This window comes from Haliotis rubra, unplaced genomic scaffold (genome assembly GCF_003918875.1).
Source record: "Haliotis rubra isolate DU_JTF1 unplaced genomic scaffold, ASM391887v1 Scf416, whole genome shotgun sequence".
In the NCBI taxonomy this organism is placed as follows: domain Eukaryota; kingdom Metazoa; phylum Mollusca; class Gastropoda; order Lepetellida; family Haliotidae; genus Haliotis; species Haliotis rubra.
In genome coordinates, this window is record NW_025767098.1 from 629,873 (window position 1) to 642,230 (window position 12,358).

The 12,358-nt window shown below is 36.5% G+C and overlaps 2 protein-coding genes across 8 annotated transcripts in view; both read right to left on the reverse strand.

Annotated features, from left to right (window-relative positions):
• The window catches only part of LOC124288358, a 163,043-nt gene that overhangs the window by 131,459 nt on the left and 19,226 nt on the right, over positions 1-12,358 (reverse strand). For 6 of the 7 annotated variants that reach the window (XM_046724869.1, XM_046724868.1, XM_046724867.1 and 3 more), the window contains exons 2-4: positions 5,833-5,904; positions 5,097-5,168; positions 4,580-4,651 (exon numbers count right to left, since the gene is read on the reverse strand). In XM_046724869.1, the coding sequence (XP_046580825.1) occupies positions 4,580-4,651; positions 5,097-5,168; positions 5,833-5,895 (207 nt within the window). In that variant the 5' untranslated portion in view covers positions 5,896-5,904. Of the gene's footprint in view, positions 1-4,579; positions 4,652-5,096; positions 5,169-5,832; positions 6,031-12,358 lie in introns of those variants that run through there. The other variant, XM_046724865.1, reaches the window with a different exon arrangement.
• Positions 1,965-3,593, reverse strand: LOC124288360 (putative nuclease HARBI1). The gene is made up of 3 exons (XM_046724872.1): positions 3,467-3,593; positions 3,214-3,325; positions 1,965-2,828 (listed from the first exon to the last, which is right to left on the reverse strand). Exons 2-3 carry the CDS (start codon positions 3,323-3,325, stop codon positions 2,431-2,433), a joined length of 510 nt encoding a protein of 169 aa, XP_046580828.1. The 5' UTR covers positions 3,467-3,593; the 3' UTR covers positions 1,965-2,430.

Genomic DNA, 12,358 nt, shown 5'->3' on the forward strand with positions numbered 1-12,358 from the left:
GGTGAAGAAGAAGTATTTTAATCTGAAGCAAAGAGGTACTCTTTCACATTTGATGTAAATAGTAGTGGGTTTGTTTTTCATCCATGATTATGTATTAGGTACTTATTATTTAAATACAGAAAATTATTCTTAATCTCTCAATAAGACATGAACACATGTCGACGTAAGGATCATTGTTTATTATTCAGGTATAATCCAAATATAAAATATGTGTATTAATAAGTGAAGTTAACCTGCAATTTGTTTATTGTAGCTAAAGCAAAGATCGATGGCCTCAAAAGGTCAATGGCCGTTACTGGAGGAGGGCCTCCACCACGAGCACTAACAAGTGCAGATGAGGTGCTTTCCCAGTCATTGGAAGGGAGGCCAGGCATTCATGGCCTAGACCATGGCATTGACACTGATGGTAAGGAGTCTTTTTCCATATTTTTAAAGAATGATATCAATTTTGTGCAAACATTCAGATAATACTGCTGCCTGTGGTGAGACTTAAAACCTGGAACCTTTTCATTCTGATGACCAAACAAGGAATAAGAAAAACATTCTTGACACCACCATCATGGACAAATCAAGTACTGTCCGAGACAAATACAACAAGTACTACTTTTAAGACACAAAGCTTGCTATTCATGTGATCATAGTAAATAATACATTTGTTGTGTATTACATCGATTCCAAAGCATACAGGTAATGATTAATCTGTGTCAAATAATGTATTTGAAGACAATTACTCAGTCATAACATTTGAAGGTACAGGTATTTGTATGTAACAGTAATAAATTGAAAAAAGTTAAAATAGCTGAAAAATACATTTTGCTTTCCTATTTACAACAGATGCTTATGCCTGTGCAGATGAAACTGACACTGCAGCAGAAGGTAAAACAAACATTTTATGGTCTCTGAATACTATTTACATGTAATACAGTAATATACACATCTCATGTATAACATGAAACATCTGTAGTACTTGCTGGGTTGTTTCCCTTAAACTACATATTTCAAGAGCATAATTCCTAAAATCTCAACTAATAGTATTACCAATAACCTTTATTTTGTGAAAATATCAATTCCATTAATGTGAACAATATAAGTATACTGTCTTGGAAAAGATAAGTTATCTTTAATTCCTTGAATGTGAAAATGGTATTCATCTTTTACAGGCCCAGTAGGTGAAGAACCACAAGGTGAAAGGGCAGTGCCTCAACAGGAAAACCATTCAGATGGTACATTTGAAATGTTATACTAATATATGTAAAAAAACAAAATATGAACTAATGTGCATATTTCAGTATTGTCAAAGTTATGATTACACAATGCCATTTAGAAAGTGGTCAAATGTAACATATGTTATATGTGGAATTACACTTTCTTAGTAAAGTACAGATTCTAGTATCTTTTCAATTGAGTCCCATCCAGTATTCGAACCCACACCCTCAGAGTCAGGCACCTAATCACCAGCACACAATGCGGTAGCTGAATGGGTTATGCGGCTGACTTTGTGTGCTGGCGATTAGGTGCCTGACTCTGAGGGTGTGGGTTCGAATCCTGGATGGGACTCAATTGAAAAGATACTAGAATCTGTACTTTACTAAGAAAGTGTAATCCCACACATAACATATGTTACATTGTCAAAGTTGCAGTTTGGTTACCATAATACAAGTGCAATACTAGCAAACAGTAACATATTTGCATGGAATATCATCCCAAGTTGTCATTTTAACAGAACGTATGATAGAACATTGCTAGATAATTGACTTTACACTAAACATATCAAATGTCTGTTTCATTATGCTTACAGAGATAAAAAAAAGCCGGAAGCAGAGAAGAAATCAAGCTGAGGCAACATATCACAACACAATAGAGGACACTAAAAGAATCAAACTTGAACAAAAGAAGCTGCAAATGGAAATTGAAATGTTAGCAAAAAATCAAAAGAAATTAGATTCCGAAATTCAGTTGCTCCATGTCAGATCAATATACTATCAACTTAAGATAAATGCCGAATTTGGAGTGTCATTGGAACACTGTAAAACTGAAGAATAAATGACATCAAATTTTACTCAAGATTTTGTCTTACATTTTTAAGCAGAAATGTTTGAAATAGGAAAGTAAGAACTATTTCATCAAGAAGATGTAAATTGTAGTATTTCATCAGCCTAACCTTTAATTGAAACAGTATTTGCACCACTCTCCTGGTCCAGATGGTATTGCTGCAGAATTCATTAAGTCTACTAAGTACCATATTACTTCAGTTCTGTCAGTTGTTTTTAATAACATTTTTGACAGTATTGTATTCCCTCTAAAGGAATAGTGTTATACAATGTCAGCTCTATTCATGTATTTTTAGGGGTGACAATAATTTCTGCAGAGCAATATTACGCGCACAATCAATAAAAGGGATATTATTGTAATGAGGCAATGGTAGTATGATTAATGATTGAAAAATGTCCGAATAATGTGATGTCTCACATCAGCTCCATCATTTTGACCTGTAACTAATGGTACATAATTGTCATTAGCATTTGGTGTTGGAGGCACAAGATTTTCTTCATTATTAATTATATCACCCCTTTCAATCCCCAGATTGTGTAAGACAACACATGCAACAACATAGGTAACTGCATTCTTAGGTGTGGCCCGAAGCTCATTGTGCAGGCACTGAAACCGCCTTTTCAGAATGCCAAATGTCTGCTCAATGAGCACCCTTGTCCTGCACAAAGAACCATTATATCGCTCCTCGGCACGATTGGTTGGGTTCAGTAAAGGTGTCAGGAGGAACCAACGACATGGGTAGCCTGAGTCCCCCAGTAGAAAGCCAGTGTACTGTCCTTAAACAAACAAAAATTGAAAACTTGTAAAAGATGACAGCATAATGTATTAAGCGAAATGTGTAGATATAACATATGTGATATTTATTTCAGATATTAAGAATTGCAATGCTGAAATTATACATATTGTGTGAAATAACACTTTCAGCTGGAATACTTATAGTCATCTTGATTAAAGACAATGTTTATCATAGTATATCAACTGAAACTCAATTAAGTATCTACTACTTTCAGAACTAATCACTACTTTCACTCTACATATTAACCAATAATAACAATAACATTATTTGTAATATTTTGGCATTATATGTAAAACAACCCATCAACTATATCTTGCTTTTACTTGCACAAAATTGTTAGGTAAATGTTCTGAAATATAGGTTACCATTTTCAAATAGACGGCACAGTGTTGATGTCCGGAAGATGCGGCTGTCATGCACTGATCCGGGCCAGCTGGCGTTGCAACTGGTGATTTTAAAGTTTGCATCACAGCACATCTGTAGGATTTAAAACAGAAGTATTAAATATCATCTTTCCAAATGTACATATAAGAAATCACACCCAACACCTACACCATCTTCAAACGAACCCTAAACTCATTGTGTATGTTAAATTGTGTTATTCATATCGATAGTTACCTGAACATTTAGGGAATGGTAACCTCGACGGTTCACGAAGTCTCCCTCGTTTGCAGTCGGCCGCTGTATTCGGATAAAAGTACCGTCGATGCACCCAACGACATTCGGGAATCCTGCAAGTACAATATATCATAGTCTCACAATAGATAGCATATTTTATTTTTCAGTTTTAAACAGTTTTCATTCGCAACCAAAGCCCCAGATTAACATCATCGCTAAATTCTAAGGGTTTGTTGTTATCTGTGACACGTCCTCGACCCCTGACCCAATACACTGGCCAATCAAAATATCACTGACGCGAACCACACCAATGAAATCATTTATGTATGTTTAGATTGGGAAAACCCCATGCACGTACCTGCAATGTTGCTGAATGCCTCCTTTGCACGAACGGCGTCCCTTCCAACTGGAAACTGGATAAAATTCTTCGACAGTTCGGCTATTTTTACTGACACTGCCCGTATACATCTGCCCGCTGTTGATCTAGAAATGTTGAGACTGTCCCCAACCAACAGATGCATAGCGCCTGTCGCCAAAAAGCGAAGGCAGAGGAGTAGTTGCAACAGAGGTGGCAGTGAATAGTTCCGAGCTGTGTGTATGGGTAAATCCAGAAGCCCGAGCAAATATATTATTGTTCTTGGTCTAAAACGATACCTCTCAAACACTTCATCGATCTCGGAACACTCTCGGTACACGGGATGTCCGCAGAGCTTGCCGAATCTGAGCTGCCATTGTTGACATCGAACTCAGCGTTGAGCACGGTCCAGAGCATACTTGAGATCATAGCATTTCATGCTCAAGTTGAGCACGAAAACCTACTCAGAATTTTTAATAACCTCCATTTACCGAGTCTGAGTTTTGAGTTGAGCACGAAACTCGATTTGAGCATGAGATCGTACTCAAGACAGTTTTATAACCTCGGGGCCTGATCACAGTACTGCCATTAGACTTACAGTGCAGAGATGCCATAGCATTGTGACGTCATCAAGTTCATGACGTCATAGCATTGTGAGGGCAATATACAAAATCTACTGTCAATATGATATCTCCTAGGAATAAAAGACGTTGTTATCCAAAACGTTTGTTCTATGTAATAGACTACTTGTTACTTACAGGATACTGCCCGTTGTTTTGAAGTCGACTGTACAACATCGTGTTATCTGACCGTTGCGTCATAGCAGTTCCCTAAAACATTCATTGTTAACAGATTACAGTCGTTATTGAATGATATGACCCATGGAAAACCACTTTCTTTTCCTCATGAAATTACTGTTGGAAGGAGTAATTACACGATGAAAATGCTGCGTGAAGATTGCTTGCATATGGGGAAGTGAAATCACGCATGTGCCTGGCAGTTTACAGTATAACAATCAACTTTCGATTACCTGCTAATGTACAGAGAATCTCAACCGAGTGTCTTTTGATATCAAATATATCACCACGAGTCATCAAGTTCATGACGTCATAGCATTGTGAGGGCAATATACAAAATCTACTGCCATCAAGTTCATGACGTCATAGCATTGTGAGGGCAATATACAAAATCTACTGTCAATATGATATCTCCTAGGAATAAAAGACGTTGTTATCCAAAACGTTTGTTCTATGTAAAAGACTACTTGTTACTTACAGGATACTGCCCGTTGTTTTGAAGTCGACTGTACAACATCGTGTTGTCTGACCGTTGCGTCATAGCAGTTCCCTAAAACATTCATTGTTAACAGATTACAGTCGTTATTGGATGATATGACCCATGGAAAACCACTTTCTTTTCCTCATGAAATTACTGTTGGAAGGAGTAATTACACGATGAAAATGCTGCGTGAAGATTGCGTGCATATGGGGAAGTGAAATCACGCATGTGCCTGGCAGTTTACAGTATAACATTCAACTTTCGATTACCTGCTAATGTACAGAGAATCTCAACCGAGTGTCTTTTGATATCAAATATATCACCACGAGTTCAGAAAGTTACAAATATCCGAGGCTTGCCAGGGATATGTTTACTTTATCAACGAATGTTGATATATGTGATATCAGAAGACACGAAGGTGAGATTCTATTTATCATCAAAAATCACTTATTTTATTAGTTTCCAATAAAAAAATGAACATACCTGATCACAGTACTGCCATTAGACTTACAGTGCAGAGATGCCATAGCATTGTGACGTCATCAAGTTCATGACGTCATAGCATTGTGAGGGCAATATACAAAATCTACTTGCAATATTCATATCTCCTTGGATGATATGACCCATGGAAAACCAGGAAATTACTGGGAAATATTACAAAATCTACTGACGTTGTTATCCCTAAAACGTTTCCAAAACGTTTGTTCTATGTAAAAGACTACTTGTTACTTACAGGATACTGCCCGTTGTTTTGAAGTCGACTGTACAACATCGTGTTGTCTGACCGTTGCGTCATAGCAGTTCCCTAAAACATTCATTGTTAACAGATTACAGTCGTTATTGGATGATATGACCCATGGAAAACCACTTTCTTTTCCTCATGAAATTACTGTTGGAAGGAGTAATTACACGATGAAAATGCTGCGTGAAGATTGCGTGCATATGGGAAGTGAAATCACGCATGTGCCTGGCAGTTTACAGTATAACAATCAACTTTCGATTACCTGCTAATGTACAGAGAATCTCAACCGAGTGTCTTTTGATATCAAATATATCACCACGAGTCATCAAGTTCATGACGTCATAGCATTGTGAGGGCAATATACAAAATCTACTGTCAATATGATATCTCCTAGGAATAAAAGACGTTGTTATTTATCATCAAAAATCACTTATTTTATTAGTTTCCAATAAAAAATGAACATACAACAGTACTGCGTTTGTTCTACGTGTTCAACGTAGACTATTTATAAAATCTACTGTTATGATATCTCCTAGGAATAAAAAAGACGTTATGCAAACCGTTTGTTCTATGCAATAGACTATTTGTTAACATGTTAGCCACATTAACCCGTTTACCTGTATCTATCTGAATAATATCTTGTTCTTTAATAACACTGATGTCACGTTGAGTCAAATGACAACAAAGCTCAGTGCCAAATAACTCACTAATCCCTAAGTCAAGGAGTGAAGGAGGTCTGAAGACCATGACTCCTAAGTGCCCACATTCATACAATGATTTACCCACCACCAAGTTCTACACTCACATAGGTTTACTTTGTCTCAGTCCATCTCTCTTACTACAACGTCAGCACCAAGTTCTACACTCACATAGGTTTACTTTGTCTCAGTCCATCTCTCTTACTACAACGTCAACACCAAGTTCTACACTCACATAGGTTTACTTTGTCTCAGTCCATCTCTCTTACTACAACGTCAACACCAGGGTCTACACTCACATAGGTTTACTTTGTCTCAGTCCATCTCTCTTACTACAACGTCAGCATAAGGCAGAATAGGCTCGTCCCATAGTGGGGCGGCGATTTGTTTTAGTCCATTGAAAAGCTGTACCACTCTACTCGTGTAAAGGTATCGTTTTAAATAGATCCAGTCTGACCTGAACTGTATAAATTGTATGCTTCTCTCGAGGCATACCCTATTACCAGAGGGAGAAGTTTACAGCGTGTTATCTTACCGCCATGTTGAATGTACAAATATCATTTTATTTCATTTAGAAGATAGATAAGGTCGCTAACGACTGTATGACATGTAAACAAAATGGCGCCTGCCTCTCGACTGGATTTATATAAATCAGTGAAACACATTCTGACAAGCTTAAAACTGCTATAAAAAGGGTAAATTATGTTAAAGTTGTGTGTAAACGATTCAATGTATAAAAGTGTTTTAGAAAAGCAGTGGAAGTCGTTAAAATAAATGTGTACACGGTGAACCCAAAAACAGCTAATCCAACGGTTTTCGAACTCCGTGCACTGCATGCGTCATATTATGACGTCATACGATTGTTAACGATATAGTGAAGCGGCTAAGATCAATTTTTCATAAGAATTGTGCATTTGATGATAAAAGCACCAAAATCGGTCATCATATAAAAGAACATATCTGAAATACTTTCAGATATGGAGGCACCTCAAATTTTGTATTTTGTGCGCATGCACATTACATAAACTATGACATACTATTTTCAGCGTTTCCCCTTCGATCTTTAGTATTGCCATTCATTACACACCTATAATTTTCATAAATAGTGATTTACAGGTTCATGAAAAGACAAAAAATACATAATTTTAGAATAATACAAAACATTTTGAAATAATTAACTCTCCCTCTTCCCAAAATGGCGGCTTGCAGACAGCTTTATGGACTATTGAACTCTTTGAGAAAATGTGTGCATGCTTGGGATTTATCTGATTACAAATGACTGAAAATGAGCATAATGCGTGACAAAAGAAATGCAGCACAATAGAAAAAGTCTTGGGTATGCTTAACAATCAAAACCTATGTGATTATTCCCCAACTTCATGGCTCAAGGGCAAACAAAGGAGATACTTCAGATTGTCTTTCACAAGGGAGCAGTCATATTTTCCGGTACAAATCATACTTAATTTTGCTTATCTGATCTCATTTGCGAATAGTAGTGGAAAAAAAATCAAGTGCATGTGTTCCCCTTCAATAGAAAAAAACACATCTCACCCCAACACATTCCAAGCTGCATATGTGCAGCGGATGCACTTGACCAAGCCTGTGACTCTTCACACTGTCATATTAGTACCAACAGGGTTAGAATCGTATCATGAAGGGCCAACATCAATCTACGATGATAAATACCAGCTAACTTTGATTGCAGACGGGTTACCCCTGTCACGTCACCTTTTATACATGCTCACTCGCTTATACCCGGGAATTACCCATAAGCCCCATAGCTAGGCTGTAACATGCGCCGAGCAGAGTTCATAGCAGACGACATCAACAACCCATAGCTTCCCCATCGAAGGATCGTCCTCCTTCACCTTACCACCAACTGGAGCAACTTTGCAAGTCATCAATAACCAAAGCTACCAGAATGCAGTGTCTTCGCGGCTTGCTCAGCTTGATACTATTATCAGACAAGTCCTCCTGGGCCTCCAGGTCCAGGTCCATCAACAAGGCGATGATATCACACTTCAAAGACCCACAGTCCGACAAAGAGCGTATGCTTTTCTCCATGGTCATCCAGGAGAAGTACCAGGAGTCTATCTCCGACCAGATCTGCTCAGCATCGGCGGGACTCACCTTGCTACGTAGACAAGGAAGTATTGGCCAAAGTGGGACCTTCTGGAAGACCCATTCATCACACAAATCTTAAGGAGTAGATATACCATCCAGTGAACACGACACCACAGCGCCACTCTATCTTCCGCAGATACATTAGTAGTACTATTAGTTCCCCCACAACCACGCTTTTTCGTTCTGAATGGTTTCAGATTTCATTCGTGACGTTTCATAATGTATGGCACTTATCTAGAGCTATACTTATCCCTCATAAGTTTTAGCAAATATGAATGATCCATAGTCTCATTAGGAATGACAATGTAAATTCAGATGTATAACGTTATCTGCTCCCCATGAGTGCAGAATTGAAGTGAATGAATATAATCTTTTCACAGAAAAAAAAAGTATATTATATTATTTGAAAAAGACTATAGCATGAATCTCGCGCGGTGATCAACGCATTCAACATCGTTAACACAACTTTTTTGCCGAACTTCTTTGAGTGGTATTTAGAAGTTGGGAAGTACAATATAGAACAAACTTTATGGATAACAACGGTACAAGAATCTGTATCGAAACGTCGCACTCACGAATAAAAAGAAGTTGTTATCCATAAAGTTAGTTCTATATTGAACTTTTTGCCCAGCTGACTGTGTTGTTTTGGGGGTTTTTTTGTGCTATATTCCATTTCAAGAAAGTCTCCGCTACAATCAGTCGCGAGCGAGCATCAATGGATACGAAACTACAACATTATCACATTATCCGACGAACTATAAGTCAGAGCTGATATAAGTAAAATAAAGATATTAGGCATCGTTTTGTTGGCAACTGTAGCTACAGAACCGAAGCGATGTGATTTCACTTCTAGAACATACATGCATTGTAATTATGTACAACCATGTGATGTTTTCGAACAAAACAAAGTCTTTACCGAAAGCAACCGACTAGAAGGAGACAATTGGCCAATGAAATCAACAATCATCGATGGAAACATGTTTCCAAATTTGCACTTTGTGCAGCTGACTGACAGTGCCATAACATGTGAGATGGTGATCTATCCCAGGAAGACCAGATTACGAATCGGTGGTAGCGATTGCCCAAATCAGGTACTCTGTTTTTATCATTAGGATTAAATATCAATTGTTATTAATGAATAATACAACATGTCTTTTACAATACTTGTAACTGTTTCCAAATTACAATGATTAAAGTAATATTGGCTAAGAAAATATTAAGAATTACTAGTATGAGTTCCTATTACAATAATTAACAAACATGTTTTTTTATTTTTATGCAGTCAACTGAAAGAGCCACCAGCACATCATCAATCAATAAATCTCAGGAGTCACTTACACATCACCCATCAACTTTTTCATCTGTAAGTTGATAAAAAATTCACAAATAGATACATAATAAGTTAATATATAACTGTGTTTATAATATTTGCAATGTTGTAAACGCCATAAGCCCACCATCACCCGTGACCAAGGATACTTCATTCCATCAGCTTATGATCCACTCCTCCACCAAGCCCAATCTATTGTATAAACATCGCACCTATTGTATAAACATCTCATTGTAACTACTCCTGTATTTATACATCTCTGGCTTCCATTCACTATCCTTTGTGTACTCACTGGCTTCATCAGCTTACTGCTAAACCAATTATGGCAATTATGTTGTTTCCTCTGTCAATTACAATGTATGTTGTTTCATTGTTATATACAGTATATATATGCAGCTCCTCCACTTCATGTATCACTCTTGCTTGACAACGGTACAAGAATCTGTATCGAAACGTCGCACTCACGAAATAAAGAAGTTGTTATCCATAAAAACTTGTTCCATATTGACTTTATATGTTGTTGATATTGTTCTAAATCCTGTGTTTAGTACTCAAATGTACTTATTTAAGACATATCGAAAAACATACCTCTCACAACTAAATATTTATCTTGGATGTGTTGAATGTTGACTTTATATGTTGATATTCTTCTAAATCCTGTGTTTAGAACTCAAATGCACTTATTTAAGATATTCCGACAAAAACAAACAAAACAAACAAACAAAACAAAAACAAGACAAAACAAACTACCTCTCACAACTAAGAATTTATCTTGAATATTTCTGCTGATGTTTATATACATTTGAAGTTGATCATCCATAGAACACACCTTTTTCTGCAATTATGCTAATATTTAAGTCATACCAAAGAACTACCTCTCACAACTTAGTATTTATGTTAAGTATTACTGCTGATGTTCTGTATTTCATTTTAAGTTGACTATCCATAGAACCTGGTTTTTACTTAACATATACCTATCTACCTCTTACAACTAATTATTTATGTTTGATATTACCGTTTGGATTACATTTGAATGTCATTATTGTCAAATAATAAATTATTGACTTGTATTATTGATATTATTCAACATTATGAATCCTGTGTTAAATACTCAGATATATACTTATTATTTAAGACATACCAGAAACGTTATTATACTCCTAAAGAACAAGAGAGATCACCTTCAAGTTATAATCAAAAACTGTGTAGAAATGTGTATTAGATGTTGGTTTCATTTGTTCTCTTATATTGTGAGATTTTAAATGTTGTTTCAGGACACAATAAGTCAACCCATAAATTAGTCTAAACTGTTTTAATGATGATATTTTTTAATCTTTTTGTGTTAATACTCAATATATATATATATATATATATATATATATCAATATTATATATTGTTGATATTTGCTTCTAAGTCTTATGTTTGATGCTGAAATATGCTTAAATACCTCTGTCAACTAATTTTATCTTGATATTACTGCTTAATGTCTGTATTACATTTGAATGATTTGATTATTAAATATTATATTTGTTGATATTATTTTAAATCCTGTGTTTAGTACTCAAATGTACATATTTAAGACATACCCCCAAAAAACCTACCTATCACAACTAAGTATTTATCTTTAAAAAAAAACTAACAACAACATCAAAAAACAAACCCCAAACAATCAACTACCTCTCACAACTCATTATTTATATTTGGTATTACTACCAATGTTTGTATATCATTTGAATGCCATGATTTTTGTTATATAATAAAGACTTGAATTAATATATAGTTGAGTTGTTTATGGTTACTGCGTGTATGTGGTAAGTTTTGATGAAGTCATCCTCCCATTTCTTTTTTTATTATATTATTCTTAGTCAGATCACAGGGGGAAAAAGTAACTTTATTTGACTGGATTCACTGTTCCCCTTCTATTACCACCACCATGTCTTCAATGGTTTTCGACCGCCTCCGTGGTGTAGTGGTAAGAGCGTCCGCCCGGAGAGCGAAAGGTCGAAGGTTCGATCCCTAATCGCGTCATACCAAAAGACTTGATACTTGTTGGTCCCTGCTTGGCGCTCAGTATTAATGGGTACAACAAGGACTGGTCGGCTCGGAGTCAGTATAATGTGTCTGAATGGGGTATTCCTCCTTCACTGCGGCATGGTATCCCAGTGGGCTAGCACTATAAAACCAGCTTTAGTATGGGCTAGTACAAGCAGCCGCACCTACACATACACACACACACACACACACACACACACACACACACACATGCACGTTGTCATATGAGCGAAATATTCTCAAGCACGACGTAAAACCCAATGTCACATCACATCACATCAATGGTTTTCAGTGTGCTTACAAGTACCCAAC

What these genes read in the sequence shown, in the direction of transcription:
- LOC124288360 (XM_046724872.1), bottom strand. Translation starts at nt 3,325, where the DNA reads ATGTGCTGTGATGCAAACTTTAAAATCACCAGTTGCAACGCCAGCTGG. An exon ending in GTGCCGTCTATTTGAAAATG is followed by an intron (nt 2,829 to 3,213) that starts GTAACCTATATT and finishes TGTTTGTTTAAG; the next exon opens with GACAGTACACTGGCTTTCTA.